This window comes from Jaculus jaculus, chromosome 6 (assembly GCF_020740685.1).
Source record: "Jaculus jaculus isolate mJacJac1 chromosome 6, mJacJac1.mat.Y.cur, whole genome shotgun sequence".
Lineage (NCBI taxonomy): Eukaryota > Metazoa > Chordata > Mammalia > Rodentia > Dipodidae > Jaculus > Jaculus jaculus.
In genome coordinates, this window is record NC_059107.1 from 155,535,466 (window position 1) to 155,552,455 (window position 16,990).

The 16,990-nt window shown below is 52.1% G+C and overlaps 2 protein-coding genes across 2 annotated transcripts in view; one reads left to right on the top strand and one right to left on the bottom strand.

The window, feature by feature from the left end:
* Positions 1-12,038, top strand: part of Micall1 (MICAL like 1) — a 44,664-nt gene extending 32,626 nt beyond the window's left edge. Inside the window, exons 10-16 of the mRNA XM_045151424.1 lie at positions 1,124-1,258; positions 1,785-1,911; positions 2,024-2,114; positions 2,262-2,335; positions 4,600-4,714; positions 4,905-4,951; positions 7,286-12,038. Coding sequence (XP_045007359.1) covers positions 1,124-1,258; positions 1,785-1,911; positions 2,024-2,114; positions 2,262-2,335; positions 4,600-4,714; positions 4,905-4,951; positions 7,286-7,407 — 711 coding nt within the window. The 3' untranslated portion in view covers positions 7,408-12,038. The remainder of the gene's footprint in view (positions 1-1,123; positions 1,259-1,784; positions 1,912-2,023; positions 2,115-2,261; positions 2,336-4,599; positions 4,715-4,904; positions 4,952-7,285) is intronic.
* C6H22orf23 (chromosome 6 C22orf23 homolog) lies at positions 9,460-16,972 on the bottom strand. Its single transcript, XM_004650297.2, has 7 exons — positions 16,861-16,972; positions 16,581-16,695; positions 15,880-15,942; positions 11,197-11,379; positions 10,341-10,472; positions 10,079-10,179; positions 9,460-9,974 (listed from the first exon to the last, which is right to left on the bottom strand). Exons 1-7 carry the CDS (start codon positions 16,951-16,953, stop codon positions 9,903-9,905), a joined length of 759 nt encoding a protein of 252 aa, XP_004650354.2. The 5' UTR covers positions 16,954-16,972; the 3' UTR covers positions 9,460-9,902.
* Between the last annotated feature and the right edge of the window lie 18 nt (positions 16,973-16,990).

A 16,990-nucleotide genomic window follows, 5' to 3' on the forward strand; every position in this document is an offset into this window, starting at 1 on the left:
CTCTCTCTCTCTGCCTCTTTCTCTCAAATAAGTAAGTAATTTAATATTTTAAGAAAAAAAAAAGGCAGAATCCAAGGGGGCCTTGCTTTTGGGGATCCCATCTCACCTTCACCCCAGAATTAGGAGAGAATTTCAGAGGCAGTGGGGCAGGAAATGGGGTTCTGGGCGGCTATGCTGACCCTGTCCCACTGGGCCTGTGCTACCTTGAGGAATTAGACACCAGCTCCCTGCTAGGCTGGCTCTGGCCCAGCCCCCCCCCCTTTTTTTTTAAACTTTTTTTGTTAGAGAAGTCCCTGTTAGCCCCCTGCCTGGGCAGGTGAGGGCAGGGACTGCTGTTCTGGGGTACAGGAGGGCTGCGAGGGCGACACTTTGGGGAGCACCTCAAGCATGGTGTAATGTCGGGTTTCATGAGTGGGGCTGGGGGGTCACTGATGCCCACGTGGCACGCAAAGCCCTACCTTGCCCAGGGCGGGGGGCTGCTTAGCCGTGTTGGCCTCATAGTGGGCAGGGTCTGGGTGTCTGTGGTGGGCTGGGCAGCAGAGAGTAGAAAGGGGAGAACTGTCTCCGTGAGTTTACTGGCCAGAGGGAAGGTAGGATTCTGGCTTCTGTACTTTCTTCTCAGCCGCTGAGTCCCACTAGGGAAAGGTTGGCTGTGAGGTCGGAACAAGGTCCTGTAACAAGTGTGTTCCGGCCTCACGGCCTGACTGCTGCCCTTCAGCGCTGGGGGTTGCTGGGTCCCTGGGAAGTGGGTGGCTTTGAGCTGAGTACCAAGCCTCTCTGACCTTGCCTGCTACAGCTGTAAATGGGCATTCCAACAGCCACTCTGCAGGTGGTGTGAGATTTAAGCTGTGTGTGTGTGTGCTGGGGATGGTAGACCTGCCCTCTGCCACTGGGCCAGACCCTGGACCCTCTTTGTGAGAGTTAACAGGAAGATTTGCATATAAAATGCAGCAAAGTGCTCCGGAAGGAAATGGAAATGTTTGTTGAGCGACTAGAGAGGGATTCTGTCCTTGCCTGGGCCTCCCACAACTGGTCTTCATACCACCACAGGGCCTGCCTTCCATATTCCCACTAGATCAAGGTGCCCCGTCCCAGACTTAACCCGTCATGCCCTTGCCCTCAGTCTTCCTGCAAGGAGAACCCTTTCAACCGCAAGCCGTCCCCTGCAGCATCGCCCACCGCAAAGAAAGCCACCAAGGGAGCCAAGCCAGCGAGGCCACCTGCCCCCGGCCACGGCTTTCCACTCATCAAACGCAAGGTGCTGGCGGGGAGCCCCTAAGACCCAACTGGCCTGGGCCTTGTGCTCTTTCCTGGTAACTGTAGGCTGGGCATCTTGGAGGGGGGTGGGGGTGGTGGTGTGGCCCTGCTAGAAGGCTGAACTCCCAGGAACTGGGTCAGATCAGCCCTGCCCAGCGAGGAGCACGGAGGGAGGGAGGGTTGGGTTTGTTGCTAACAGTAGCTCAGGTGTCAGGTACCCCCCCCCCAAGCTCCTGCCTGTCTGTGGGGAATTCTCAGGGCTCTCCTACCCATCACATCACGTTGCACTCGTCCACTGAGGGTCTCTCCTGAGTGACAGAGACAGGAAAGACTTCCGCAGAGGTCAGGACCTGAAGCCTCACTGAGGAGCCGGCGTCCCTCATTTCGCACACCCTTGCTGCAATATATATGGTCGTGACCCGAGTTCCTGGAGCCTGTGGTGGCCAAGGTCCTCAGACAGTGTGGGTTAGTGTGAAGTGGATGGGAGAGTCAGCTGCCCTTCAGGTGACCTGGACGCTGTTGGGCAGGTCCAGGCTGACCAGTACATCCCTGAGGAGGACATCTATGGCGAGATGGACACCATTGAGCGCCAGCTGGATTCCTTGGAACACCGTGGGGTCGTGCTGGAGGAGAAGTTGCGCGGTGGAACAAATGGTATGGTTGTCACAGGGAGGGGCTGGCTGCGGGACTAGGGCTGGCTAGGTGGCCCTCGAGCTGAGCTGGGAGAGGGTGCCAGCCCCAGCCTCAGTGGGCATCTGGTTTCCAGAGGGCCACGAAGATGACATGCTGGTGGACTGGTTCAAGCTCATCCACGAGAAGCACCTGTTGGTGCGGCGGGAGTCTGAGCTCATCTACGTGTGAGTCGTGGCTGCCCTGCCCTCTTCTACCTGGGGTCCATGGAGCACTGGGGAGACAGTCCCCCTGCCCTTCTGGCTGATGGCACAGGATGGGCCAGCCAGGTGCCTGGCACGTAAGCTCATCGTTGCCTCATTCCCGTCCTGTAGCTTCAAGCAGCAGAACCTGGAGCAGCGCCAGGCTGACGTGGAGTATGAGCTGCGGTGTCTACTCAACAAGCCCGGTAAGCCCGCCCTGCCCGCGCGTGGGAAGTGGGGGCGGGAGGATCAGGGATCCAAGGCCAAGCTGGGCTACAGCAGCCCTGTCTCAAAAACAAGCAAAACAAGCCTGATGAGCGTGGCTGAGTTCACCCCGTACCAGCCCAGGCCTGGCTGGAAAGAGGGGTAAGGAGGGATTATCCAGGTCAGTTTAGGACTGGACGGTGGACTGAGGACCGCTTGAGTAGTGCGGGGGTATGGATATTGTGGTGTCAGGAATGATGGACTCAGTGGGCATCAGGACCAGGAGCAGCCTGATCCCTTGGAAGCATGGTGTCACATAGTTCACGCACTTGCCCTGCAACCTTGGGCAGGTTACTTTGTCTTCTTGGGCCTCTGTGTATAAGGCGGGAGAGAAGGGACCCTCAGCTAGACTGAAGTCTTGAGTTGGGGTCTTGGGTAGGAAGGTTCCTGCCCTGCCCAGAGGCTGTGGCATGCAGTGAACCAGAGCTGCCACAGAGATACAGAACCATGGGAGGGCAGAGCTGCATGAGGATCCCCCCCCCAGGTAGGGTCTCACTCTAGCTCAGGCTGACTCTGTAGTCAGTTGCAGGGTGGGCTCGAACTCCCAGCAATCCTACTACCTTTGCCTCCTGAGTGCTAGGATTAAAGGTGCGTGCCACCATGCCTGGCCATGAGGCTTTTTAACCTCATTCTTATGGCTTGGCATAGTGCCAGCTCTGTGCTATGGGCCACTGAGGCTCTTTTCTAGTTGAGGAAATAGCCTCAGAGGCTGGAGGCCTGCTCCCTGGCGTTGGAGCCGCTAGTTACGTCTCTGCCCTGTGCCTGACCTCACACACAGCCCTCATGATTCTCTGTGACTTTGGTCTTGCTTCTCCATTGACTAGGGAACTTGGAAGGGTGGACTGGCCGGGAGGAAGTCACAGAATGTCCCAGGCCTCAGCTGCCAGCTGTGATTCACTCCCAATTTGGCAGGAGGCTGGGGTGTGGCTGCCAGTCAGGAGATACAGTGACATCTTGTGGCCAGAGTGGGTATAGACCCTTTCTGACCAAAGTTAACTTGGCCCTGGGTTCACTGCAGCTGCACACCCCTAATGTGGGGTACCTGGCTTGTCAGCCTGTCTCCAGTTGCTTTTGAAGCATGTGGCTGGTTTACAGGGCTTCAGAGGAGTTGGGGATCTATAAGATACTGTGAAGGCCACTCTTTGGGGTGCCAGGCTGCCAAGTTTCAATTATTTATCTGGGTGATGCTGGCTAAAGGCTTAGTTTTCTGGAGCCTTAGTTTCCCCACATGAAAACTGGGAACACGGATCACCCAAGGGGCACATGAACTAGGCTGGGCTGCCTGCTCTTGAGTTCTGGCCATGTGAGGTGCTAGAGTAAGGGGGATAGCAACTGGTTGGCTTCAGGATTTTTTGTTGTTGTTGTTTGTTGAGGTAGGGCCTCACTCTAACCCAGGCTGACGGGATTTTTTTAATTAATATATATTTTTAATTTTATTTATTTTCAAGAAGAGAGAGAATGAGAAGGAATGGGTGTACCAGGGCCTCCAGCTACTGCATTTGAACTCCATATACATATACCACTTTGTGCATGTGGCTTTATGCAGGTACTGGGGAACTGAACTCTGGTCTTTAGTCATTGCAGACAAACACTTTAACTGCTAAGCCATCTCTCCAGCCCTGCTTCAGGATGTTTTAATGCAGGATGTGTAGCAGATGCCTGTGGGGAAGGGGGGAGGGCACCTAGTTCAAGCCCCTATCTCTGGAACCTACAGATGGGATGGAGGGAAACCAAGATTCAGGTGAGCCCCTGAGGGTGGCCCTGTAGGACAGTTCTGGTCATGGAGAGGAGGCTGAGGGCTGGCAGGTGTGCATGGACCAGAAACCTCTTGGGCTTCTGCTTTCAGCTCCCCCCATCCATGGCCTGAGGTAAATGTCCCAATGTGCCGTTTCGGCCACATTAGCTCAGTCTTGTCCTGCCTCCTGCAAGAAGCCACTGATATGTCTGTTGCATGAACACACGCAGCCCTTGAGGAGAGCTGGCTCTGCAGGGCCCCTTGAAGGTTGTTTTGGTCAGGCAGCCTGGCATCTTTGGTCTCTTTCATTTGTCATGACCTTCATTTCCCCCAGAACTTGTGGGCACACTCCTCCAGTCCTTCCAGGTGCGGCTCAGCAGCTAGCGTGGAACGGCCTGCCCATGGCAGCAGAGGCCTCCTTGAAGAGGAAGGAGGCCCTCACCACTCACACTCTGGCTTTCTCCCCTGCAGAAAAGGATTGGACGGAGGAGGACCGGGGCCGAGAAAAGGTGCTGATGCAAGAGCTTGTGACCCTCATTGAGCAGCGCAATGCCATCGTCAACTGCCTGGATGAGGACCGGCAGAGGTGCCGTGCCTAGGACCCCAATGTGCATAGCAGCTCCCTGCAGAGCCTGGGCCCAAGCCAGCCCTGCCCTTACTGACTGCTTTTCCCGCTCACCCTTGCCCAGCCCCATGGGGACCTGAAGGCTGGGAGGTCTTCACAGGCGACCCAGTCCTTTCTGTGGTGGGTGATCAGCTTCCCTTTCTCACTTCAGGGAGGAAGAGGAAGACAAGATGTTGGAAGCCATGATCAGAAAGAAAGGTGAGGCCCATCTAGGGGCAGAGGTGGTGCCTGACATCTGGCCCACTCAAACTCCTGTGTGTGCAGCTTGGGGATGGGGGTTGAGCAGGCACTGCAGAATGGATGCTGTGACCAAATTCCCGAGCCCAGTTTTGTTGGAAAGGCCTTGTGAAGTGAGGGAGGCCAGCTGCAGCCAGGTGGCTGTGGCCCATGCTCAGTGGGTGTCCACTTGTGCTCACAGGAGGACTGTGGTCCATGGGGGCCGTGACTGCCCAGAGTGTGTTTGTCTTGAGTGAGTCCTCCCAGAGTTCTACAGGCTGGCTTTTGATGTCAGAGGGCCCAGATCCCGTTCAGATTAGAGTTAACTGACTACAGAGGGCTGGCCTGAGAGTCAGGGTTAGGGTTTGACCTTGGTTTTACCATGAGATCACTGTGAGGCCTTTTGGGTACCCCTTGGCCTAGGCTGGAGTCAGGCTGCTTGGATCTGGTCCTAGTTCTATTGTTGATAAGCTGGGTGACAGAGCCAGCCCCTTCAGCCCTCACTCACTCCTGTGTCTGACAGTGGTCTCCCCTCCCCTGCGTGGGCTCAGGGTTACATTGATGTGTGTGAAGCACTCAGCCCTGGGTCTGGCACACACCAGGAGCTCAGCTGGTATTAGTTCACTTCAAAGGCCCACAATGTCTTTGTTGGTAAAATCACTACTCAGGCAGATGGTTTCTGGTATCCTTGAGTTCCAGCAGTTGGTGTTTGTTTTGTAGCCTACAGAGCTATATGCTCTAGTCTAGGTGACAAAAAGCATGTGTATTGCGCTGTGGAGGCAGAGGTAGGAGGCGAATTCAAGACCATCCTGAGATACATGGCAAATTCCAGGTCAGCCTGGGCTAGAATGAGACATTACCTTGAAAAAAGAAAAAGTATGTGTATTACTTTCTTATTGGTGGGACAGATACCTGACAAAGATCAGTTTAAAGGCGGAAGGGTTTTTTCAGTTTACAGTTCCAGGTCACAGTCTATCAGGGCGGGGAAGACATGGCAGCAAGATTTTGAGGTAACCTATCACATTGCACCCACAGTCAGCAAGCAGAGAGCGAGTGATGGATGCTGGTGCTTGTTGCTTAACTCAATTCTTTTTTCTTTTTTTGGTGTTTCATTTTTCAAGGTAGGGTCTCATTCTAGCCCAGGCTGCCCTGGAATTTATTATGTAGTCTTAGGGTGGCCTCGAACTCACAGGGATCCTCTTACCTCTTCTTCCCAAATGCTGGGATTAAAGGCCTGCACCAACACGTGGGCTTTTTTTTTCTTTTAATATTTTTATTTGCGAGCAGAGAGAGACAAACACAGAGAGAATGGGCACACCAGAGCCTCCAGCCACTGCAAATGAACTCCAGATGCATGTGTCACCATGTGCATCTGGCTTTATGTGGCTACTAGGGAACCAAACTCAGGTTGTTAGGTTTTGCAGGCAAACACCTTAACCAATGAGCATCTCTCCAGCCCTCCTTTTGTTAAAAAAGTAAGTAAAAAATTAGAAAAAATACTTATGGGATGGGGGAAGAGAATGGGCACACCAGGACCTCTAGCCATTGCAAACGAACTCCAGATGCGCGTGCCACCTTCTGCAGCTGCTTTACGTGGGTCCTGGGGAATCAAACGTGGGTCCTTTGGCTTTGCAGGCAAGTGCCTTAACCGCTAAGCCATCTCTCCAGCCCTGGTTTCCTTCTTATATAATCCAGGACCTCAGCCCATGGAGTGGTGCCACCCGCAGTTAAAGCAGATCTTCCCAGGGCTGGAGAGATGGCTCAGAGGTTATGGCACCTTCCTGCAAAGCTCAACTAACCCTGGTTTGATTCCCCAGTACCCATGTAAAGCCAGATACACCCTGGTGTGCTCTCATTATCTCCCTCCCTCCCTCCATGTCTGTATGCTTGCAAATGAGTAAATCAGTATCTATCTTGTCTGTCTGTCTGTCTGTCTGTCTGTCTGTCTATTTTTTAAAGGCAGGTCTTCCCATCTCAATCAACCCAACTAAGAGAACCCCTCGCGGGCATGCCCAGAGACTCTCCTAGTCTAGATAATCCCTTGCAAGTGATTCTAGGTGGTCACACTGACGGCAATGTAAACCATCCAGTGGACACACCTCGGTGGTCCTGGGCTGATTCAACAGCTATGGATCTTCTGGTCCTTTCCAAACACCCAGGAGAAAAGGGAGGCTTGGCATGATGAAGCCATCCCTCCTACCTTCACATGTATGGACGGGTACTTGGGCCGAGCGCTTGCTAGCCACACATCTAGTCAGTGACCTGGGTCATTACTGTGGCCTGCTCTGGTGACACCTCATCCCCCACCCCCCGCAGAGTTCCAGAGGGAGGCGGAACCCGAGGGCAAGAAGAAGGGGACCTTCAAGACCATGAAGGTGCTGAGGCTGCTGGGAAACAAGCGTGACACCAAAAGCAAGTCCCCCGGTGACAAGAGCTGACAGCCAGCAGACACGCTGGGCAGAGCAGCACTCAGCTGTCCTTGGACTGAGGGGAAGATAGATGACCTTGGGAGGGATCCTCTGGGTGAGCCTTGCCCTGGGGGTGGGGGTTCACTGGTCTGGCCAAAGTTTTCTTCCCTCCTCTCTGTGTCCCAGACTTCTGTGACTTGGCCCTCAGTTGGATTCTGATGACTTGGATGCTGTGACAGGTCCAAAGGGCAATCCCCAGGGAGGGGCTTCTTTTTGCTTGGCTCTGGCCCTGAGTCCTGGTCCTCCTGTCCGGGGCAGGTGCCCCCGAGATTCTTGTCCCCTCACTCAGGAGCTCTGTTTATGAACCCTCCAGCTCTTCACTGAGTGATCTGTGTCGTCAGATGGGAACAGACGCGATGGGCAGGTCCCACCCTCTCTGCCTCAGATCTGGTGGCCCTTCCCTTATCTCCCATGTTCTGTGGGAAGCCTTGTCCACTACATCGAGCGCTCCCTGATGGCCATGTGAAGCAAGTGGGTGCCCTGTTCGCCACCTCAGTGCCAACTCCCCAAGAAGGGCCTCTGGGGAGCAGCTCCAGTCAGTCTTGGTCCTGATCAGCTGAGGGAGGTGCTAACCCTGGTTCTCTTAATACTTTGTAGTCTGACCTCTCAGGCTTTCCTCCCCACCCTGCTACACCCGGGGGAGGGCTTGTCCCTGTCTGTGGTCATTGCCAGTCTGTGTTTTCTGTTGTCTGTCCTCTCCTTGACTCGTTCCCACCCAACGACTGCTGGCCACTCACCTTCTGGGTGCTGGAGAGGAGTGATGGGATATCCCTTTTCCCTGGCGAATGTGCCTGGCAGCTCATGGTCAAACACTGCTCTCTCAAGGCCTCTGGGCTCCTCCCCCAGGGAAGGAGCACACTGTATTAGCTCACCAACAATAAATGGTAGCACCCTCAGCTGCCAGTGCCCCACAGCCTTGGGCACGGCCACATTTGCCTTCCTCCCTGCCTCCGTCATACCTCGTGGCCCAGACATCTGGTCTCCAGGGAGGATGTGAGCTGTCTGCCTAACGGGACCTTGACTCTCGATGCCTGGCGTTGGGTAGGACTCCCTTACTGTTCAGGGAGTGGCAGCTACATGTGCCTGGGTTGCCCTTAACAATCTTTCCCTATACACTGTTGGCTGGGAGGTGAGGTCAACATCTCCAAGCCCTTTTAGGGGACAGGGATCATCGAAGGGAGGACTCCAACAGGTTGTTGCCTTTGGGAATGAATGTGGGCTCCATTTCCACAGTATTTTCCAGTTTTCAAACACTTGGAAGTTTAGATTTTGCATATGCTACTTTATAAATGTTGATAACTCATGCGAATTTAAGGTGGGCTAAACTTGTCATGGGGGGATTTCCAGTGTGCTAGGGCATGGGATGGGTCTTGAAAGTGGAAGATGTGTCCTTGCTGAGTCCACTCTTATCTGTTGGCTGCTGCACAACCATGTATATTCAGCAAACTAAAACACAGGTCATATGACCTATTAGGATCATGTGATTCCCAATATATGCAGAAGACACCACAATGTTTTGATTTGTGGCACAGGAAATGATAGACTACTGGAGAAGGCAAGGATGTTATGTCAGAAGCCTGAAGGAGGTGACTGATGGACTGTGTGTCCTGCAGAGAGCTGGGAGGCTGCTTTCTCTGTCAAGTGACCTTCAGGTCAGGGCCTCAGACATGACCAAATGGAACTGGAGCCATCCAGCATAGTCCGGGCCCTTTCAGCTTGGGCCCTCCCATCCTGTTCTATTGCTTCCTGTGGCTTATGTTTTGTGGAAGACATGAAGGTGGCTTGTCACCCTGAGTGGGCTGCTTGCTGGGTAAAGACTCTTGGGTGGAGTCTAGTCTCTTGGTGAACCTGAGTTTGTTCACAGCATTCCGTAAGCTTAACAGCTACCACTGCAGCTGACCACAGGTGCTCAAGGTCTTTGGTTCCCCTTTGCTCTTGAAATACTCGACAGGCAGCTAGAGCCCATCTGTGTGGATTAACTCTAACTCTGAGCAAATAAGCATTATTCCTGTGAAAACAAGGTAGTGTGTGTAATGACCAAGTTAATGTATTTTATTGGCTAATGAATTCTTGTGGTTAGACACCTTCCCAAGGCTACAAGAAATCATATAAGTAAATCCTAAGGCATAGGAAGGAAGGTAGGAAGGAAGGAAGACATCAGCTTCACTTCTAGCCTCAGAAAGGAAAGGAGCAGGACACCAGAGGTTGGTGGTGGAAGGACGAGAGCCTAAGTGTCCTTAGATGTATGTCCAAGGTGGTGAGCCTGGCCTTCACCTTGCTGTGCTGGACTCTTTTCCCTAAAAAAGGCCGAGGCTGTGGCTGTGGGTGGCTTAGGGGCACCAGCAACTCTGGGCAGTGCTGTTTGTACCCTAGGCTTACTGAAGGCCAAAACAGTGCCTTGACACTTGGCTCTGATGTGGATGAGTGGACCTGGTCCAACTGAGTTGGCCTGTCACTATCTCACATTAAGTGGTGGCAAGAGCCTTCTTAAGAGCCTCGCTCTTCTTTCGGTCAATGTCCTCCATTTCCCGTAGTTTCTGAAATGGGCCATCAGGGAAAGCTGGTGTCAGGATCAGCCACCATGGTAGAATCTCCAGTCCTGGCAGGTCCCACCTGTCCCCACTTCCCAGGGTTCTCCTACCTGGGAGATTTCAGCCAGGATGATCCCTCGGTATTGCTTGTCCTGACCCAGGGACTCCATGGCCGCCAGGAATTCTTTCCTGTCTTGGATTTCCTTTACCACTGCACAGAGGGGAGGGCCTCAGTGGACAGGGCTTGGGAGAAGGATGCAGAAGGGGTGGGCAGCGCATTGTCTCTTTGCAGGAGAAGCAGGGGTTCTGTGTCAAGTCATGTTCCACTCTTGCTACCTCCAGTTCTGCACATACCAACCCCCCATTACTCACGCTCTTCAAACCGGTCCAGCTCAGGGCCTGGGTCCTTCTGTGGCACAGGGGGAGCTTTTTTCCCCCATTTCTCTGGGTCCTTCCCAGTGGCAAAGATACTTTGGAGTCTCCGTTTCTCCTTCTCCAGATCCCCTGTAGGGCCCAGAACTGGCCTTGTTAAGGTGCCAAGGGTGCCCCATTCCTGAGTCTTTGTTAGGTGCACATGCTGTGGGGTGTCTGGTCTTGAGGAGAGGGCTTCTGCAGACATGGCACCTGGCCTGGGTGCTCCTTGTCAAAATAGCCGTTGAAAACTGAGTCAGGCATGGTGGCTCATGCCTTTAATCCCAGATCTTGGGAGACTAAGGTAGGAGGGCCACTGTGAGTTTACGTCCAGCCTAGGTTAATGAGACCCTGCTTAAAACAACCACAACTACCACCACATAACACATTGCTTTGGTGCAGACTGAGTTACGAGAACTCAGGAACATGGGCCTCTACGGTTGCTGCCTCTGTACAGGGAACTGTGGGGAGATGTCTGGGCCAAAAGTGAAGTCAACGCCAGGAAGGAAGGGGAAGAAGTGGGCTGGAGTGCAGAGGAGCTGGATTCAGAGGGATCAGGAGAGTAAGAAGACAGCAGCCATAGACCTGACAACCACGTGTCCCTCAGGAGTTGGGAGAATTCAATGAGTTGGCAAAGAGAGTTCTGGAAAAACAAACCAAGATGGCTACCTAACTTCCTTGCTCAGCACCCTCAGCACCTCACACGAAAGCACAAGGATATGATGAAATACCGGCTCCCTGATGCAGGGGCTGCTAGCATCCCACCCCTGTGTCCCCTGAAGACAGGAGAGAGCCCCTAGCCCAGGTGAGCACTTACTGGTAGCCTGAGGCTTGAACTGCTCACGGCTGTAGGCCCCGTTGGCTTGGCACTTGCTGGCTGGCCGGAGGTGGGAGCGTGCCGCCAGGATGGGAGGCAGACAGATGGCTTTGGCTGGCTGCTTGGATGCACACTGCCTCTGGCTGGATGTCGGGCTGCACTGTAGGGGCAAAGGGGCTCCTCCTGAGGAGAAAAAGGCTGGGTGGGTGCACATGCCTGGCCTTTTCAAATAAAAGTGATAGCTGCCTATTATAGTGAAAAAGTGTGGGGCTCCAGCCCCCCACTCCAAGCCTGCTCCTCTACAGTAAGCAGTAGTAACAATTTGGTGGTCTCACTCTTTTTTGTTTATTTCGAGATGTGGTCTCGCTCTAGCCCAGGCTGACCTGGAACTCATTCTGTAGTTTCATGCTGTCTTCATACACACAGTGATCCTCTTACCTCTGCCTCCTGAGTGCTGGGATTAGAGGTGTGCACCACCGTTCCTAGCTAAGTGGTCTCACTTTCTGATGCTTATATAAACATGCTCAAAGATGTGTGTGCACATAAGATTCTTTTTTCAGACACTGGATCATGATGTATTAATGGTTGATAACAGACTCTTTTCATTTATCACTTTATCATGGCCATCTCCTGAGAAAAATCCATTTATATATAACTTATTTTTATAGCTATATACTAGTCATTAGAATGGTTATATTATTTATTCACTATTAGTTCCAGAAATTCAGGTTGTTTCCAGGCTTTTGGTGTTTTTTTGGGGGGGGGGATGTTTGTTTTTTTTTGTTTTTGTTTTTACTATTTTACTACTTCAAGCAGTGTTGCAATAAACATCTTGTACACCATGACTTTGTGCAGTGCTTTTATTTCACCTTCTGCTTAGTCCACGGCTGGGAGGGTCTGCATGGCAGCAGACGCCCTTGTCTCTTACGGTCCACCCGTGTCTGGGACTCTTCATCCAGGCCAGGCCCGCCAGGGGTGTCTTATTCTCTCTCTCTTTTCTTTTTATTCTTCTCTTTTTTATGAGAGAGAGAGAGAGAATATGGATTGGTGCGCCAGGCCTCCAGCCATTGCAATTGAACTCGAGACGTGTGTGTCCTCTTATGCACATGTGCGATCTTGAGCTCTTACATCATTGTGTGTCTGGCAAACGTGGGACCTGGAGTAAACACCTTAACTGCCAAATCATCTCTCCAACCTCAGGTTTTCAGTTTTAGCAGGGCGGCCTGGGACTGAAGAGTGATGAGCTAGCTGCACTTACGTTGGGAACAGTTGAGGTGGAGTGTACCTAGAGTGTCCAGGGAGTAGCCCGGAAGTTAAGGGGAGAGGAACATGGTAGCAGACAAAGGCCAGAGGTCCTAGAAGCTTCTGGAAAGATGCTTTTATTCTGTGTAAGGTTTTGAAAACCCAGTGGAGGGTTTAAAGAAGAGTGACCCCTTTGGTTGCTGTTAAAAGTCTCATGCATGGTGGGCTGCAGAGATGGCTTAGTGGTTAAGGTGCTTGTCTGCAAAGCCAAAAGACCCAGGTAAGCCAGATGCATGAGGTGGCCCATGTGTCTGGAGTTCTGTTTGCAGTGGCTAGAGGTCCTGGCATGCCCATTCTCTATCTGTCTCCTCCTTTCCCTCTTAAATAAATAAATGAATAAACTAAAAAAGTCTCATATATGGGGCATATACAAGAACAGGACCAAGCTGGGCGTGGCAGCACATGCCTTTAATCCCAGCACTTGGGAAGTGGGGGTAGGAAGATTACCATGAGTTCAAGGCTACCCTGAGACTACATAGTGAATTCCAGGTCAGCCTGGGCTAGAGTAAAATCCTAACTCAAACAAACAAAAAGGACAGGACCAGAGAGATCAGCTGTGAGGCCACTCAACATGGAACACAAGGCCCTGGACAGGACAGTAGTGGAGGATGGTCAGGGTCAGAATGTGGCTGGAAGGAGCAGCCAGGGTTGCTGACAGGGTGGACATGGGATTTGAGAGACTAAGGGGCACTAAGCATAATGAGGTATCTGTTCTGGGGAAATGAAGCAAGGACCTTCCATTATTTGCCCACCATCCCCCTTCCTAGACCTACAGGCCCCTCTTTTTCCTGAGAAGACACTGCTTCCCAGAGTGACCCCACTCTCCAGTCCTAGCTCCTTCCCAGGCTCACTGTCAGCAAATAACTGTGGTCTAAGTAATGCTGGCCATCCACTGAGGGGGACCTGGTGCCGTCAACACTTGAAGGAAGCCTCACATCAGCTGTAGGAGTTGGTTAAGAGAATGGAGTGGGCATTCCCAGAGAAACAGCCAAAGGCAAAAAGACTAAGGCTTGGGGCCTTAGTTTTGTTTGTTCACATTTTTATTGTTGTTTTTTAGAGGTAGGGTTTCACTCTAGTCCAGGCTGACCTGGAATTCACTGTGTAGCATTAGGGCGATCCTCCTACCTCTGCCTCCCGAGTGCTGGGATTAAAGGTGTGCCCACTACGCCTGGCTCTTTTTTGTTTTCTTAATGCAGGGCCTTGCTCTAGCCCAGGCTAGTCTGGAATTCACTCTGTAGTCTCAGGGTGGCCTTGAGTTTACAGGGATCCTCCTACTTCTGTCTCCTGAGTGCTGGGATTAAAGGCATGTGCCACCATGCCTCACTCGGCATCTCTCTCTCATTTGCAAGCAGAGAAAGAAACAAGATAGGCAGAGAGAATAGGCACACCAGGGCTTCCAGGTGCTGTAAACAAGTTCCAGATGTGTGTGTCTTTTTGTGCCTCTGGCTTTACATGGGCACTGGGGAATCAAACCCAGGCTGTCAGGCTTTACACACAAGCACCTATAATCACTGAGCCATTTCTCTAGTCTCCATCTTATTTCTGTTAGTTTAGCTATGAACGAGTAAAACTGTACGAGATAATATGCCTTTCCTTTGATGGGCTCCTATGAGGATGACAGGGAGGGACTGAGCGCCAACACCACAGTGTTGAGACCATGGTGATCGGGGAGGAAGTCTTGTCTGGGCCATGATTTCTTAGGAATGTCACTAGAGCCAGACAGTAGAAGGCTTATTGAGCCAGAACCCATGTCCTTCCAACAAGGTCAACTCTCCAGGACTAAGGTTCAGAATTAGTGCATATCCAATTCTCATTCTTTCTCTCTTCCTCCTTTTCCCCCTCTCTCTGCCTTCTTTCTGTGGTCCTGGGGATGGGCATTGAGCCCTTCAGCACTGTAGGTGACTGCTCTACCACAGCTATATCCTCAGCCCCTTTTCTCTTTTCCTTTCCCTTTCTCTCTCTCCTTCCTTCTCTCCCTTCCTTTCTTTTTCCCTTCCCTCCTCTTTTCTTTCTTCTCTTCTTCTCTCCCTCCTCCCTTTCTTTTGCAACATCTCACTCTTGCCCAGGCTGGCCTGGAATTTACAGAGATCCTCCTACCTAAGCATCCCAAGTGCAGGGATTAAAGGGGTGTGCCACAATGCCTGGCTGCCAACAACCCTTTTCTTTTGCTTTTTTTTTTTTTTTCCTTTTTGTTTTTTTTTGAGGTAGAGTCTTCCCCAGGCTGAGCAGGAATTCACTTTGTAGTCTCAGGATAGCCTCAATTTATGTCTCAGCCTCCTGAGTGCTGGGATTAAAGGCATGCCCCACCACATGCCCGGCTTTATTTTCTTTTAATTAATTAATTAATTAATTAATTAGACAGAGAGAGGAGGGACAGAATAGGCAAACCAGGGTTTCTGGCCATAGCAAATAAACTTTTTGGTTTTTTGGAGGGCTAGCTCAAGCTCTTTGGCTTTTTTGGTTTTTTGAAGTAGGGTCTCGCTCTAGCTCAGGCTGACCTGGAATTCACTATTTAGTCTCAGGATGGCCTTGAACTCTCCTACCTCTGCCTCCCAAGTGCTGATATTAGAGGTGTGTGCCACCACTCCTGGCCTGTGTTTTTTTTTTTAATATATTTTATTTTTATTTATTTATTTGAGAGTGACAGACAAAGAGGCAGAGAGTGAGAGGGAAGGGATGTGCACCCATTAGGGCCTCCAGCCACTGTAAATGAACTCCAGATGTGTGTGCCCCTTTGTACATCTGGCATATGTGGAATGGGGAGTTGAACTTGGGTCCTTTGACTATGTAGGCAAGTGCCTTAACCGCTAAGCCATCTCTTCACCACCCCCTACTTTTAAAATATTTATTTATTTGAGAGAGAAAGTATTGACATGCCAGGGGCTCTTGCAGCTCTACAGGAACTCCCGAGACATGCACCACTTTGTGGCACATGGCTTTACATGGGTACTGGGGAATTGAACCTGGGCCAGCAGGCTTTACAAGCAAGTACCTTTAGCTGCTGCACCATCTCCCCATCCGACCTGTGTTTTGAAATGAGGTTTCCTTCCCCTTAATATGGAGGAGCATTAAGAATGTAGGTTCAGGGGCTGGAGAGATGGCTTAGCGGTTAAGCGCTTGCCTGTGAAGCCTAAGGACCCCGGTTCTAGGCTCGATTCCCCAGGACCCATGTTAGCCAGATGCACAAGGGGGCGCACGCATCTGGAGTTCATTTGCAGTGGCTGGAAGCCCTGGGGCGCCCATTCTCTCTCCCTCCCTCTATCTGTCTTTCTCTCTGTGTCTGTTGCTCTCAAATAAATAAATAAATTAAAAAAAAAAGATTCTGTCTACATTTAATTAAAAAAAAAAAAAGAATGTAGGTTCAGGCCCTCTGCCCCTTACTTTTTATGGTGTCCATGATGTGGCGCTGTTGGAAGTTAGTCAGTTTGGACTCCTTCATCATTTCTGTAAAATAAAGCACTTCTGTGAGCTGCCCTGAGGTGTGTGGAGCCCACCCTGTTGAAATGCCAAACTAGCACCTCTGACTCCATTCTGCCCTGAGCAGTCCTGGTTCTCCTGCTTCATTTTTCTATAAGCACATGTCACTCATCTGTCCTTTTCTTTTCTTTCTTTTTCTTTTTTTGAGGTAGGGTCTCATTCTGGCCCAAGCTGACCTGGAATTCACACTCTATTCTCAGGGTGGCCTTGAACTCACTGCTGGGATTAAAGGCATGTACCACACCCGGCTCTCAATTGTCCTTTTATTTTAGGCGTGCTAATGTAGCATGCCTTTAGTTCCAGCACACAGGAGGCTGCGGTAGGAGGATCACTGTGAGTTTGAGGCCAGCCTGAAGCTAGAGTGAGTTCCAGATCAGCCTGGGCCAGAGTGAGAGACTCTTCCCCCCCGCAAAAAAAACAAACACTGTAAAGGGTGCCCAGGAGTTTTACTACTCTAGAATTGTAGTTCTTTGACTCTGGCCCCTGCACTGTTCCGAGTCCCAGGCTGTTTATCTGCAAGGAACCACAGCCACAGTATAAAGCACAGTGAGTCACAGACGGTACCCGTCGCCACCCTCCTCTCCCGCATCGCCCATCGCGCTGACCTCGGAGCAGCTCGCAGGTCCCTGGGGTGCAAGCAGCGGCCGGGGTGGGGCAGCGCCAGAATCGCCTTCTTTTGGTTACCGAGTCCAGGCTGTCCCGCGAAGCCATGGGAAGACCCTAGGCGAGACAGTCGGTGACACCCCCCTCATCTCTTCCCCGGTCCCGGGTCCCTCACCCCTAGTGGCCCGGGATTCCGGGAGGGCAGTTAACACAGCGAGGCTCCGATCCCCACCGCGGGGTCTTCACCCTGACCCCCCCTTCCCCCATGGCGGAGGTCCCAACCTGAAACCTCACTCGAGGGCTCCGGGACCCCGCCGCGCCAACTCCAGACTGTCCAGGCTGGAGGAGCCGGCAGCTAGCGGCGCTGGCTACCATGGTAACAGGCACACGCCAGGAGACGCATGCGCGCCGG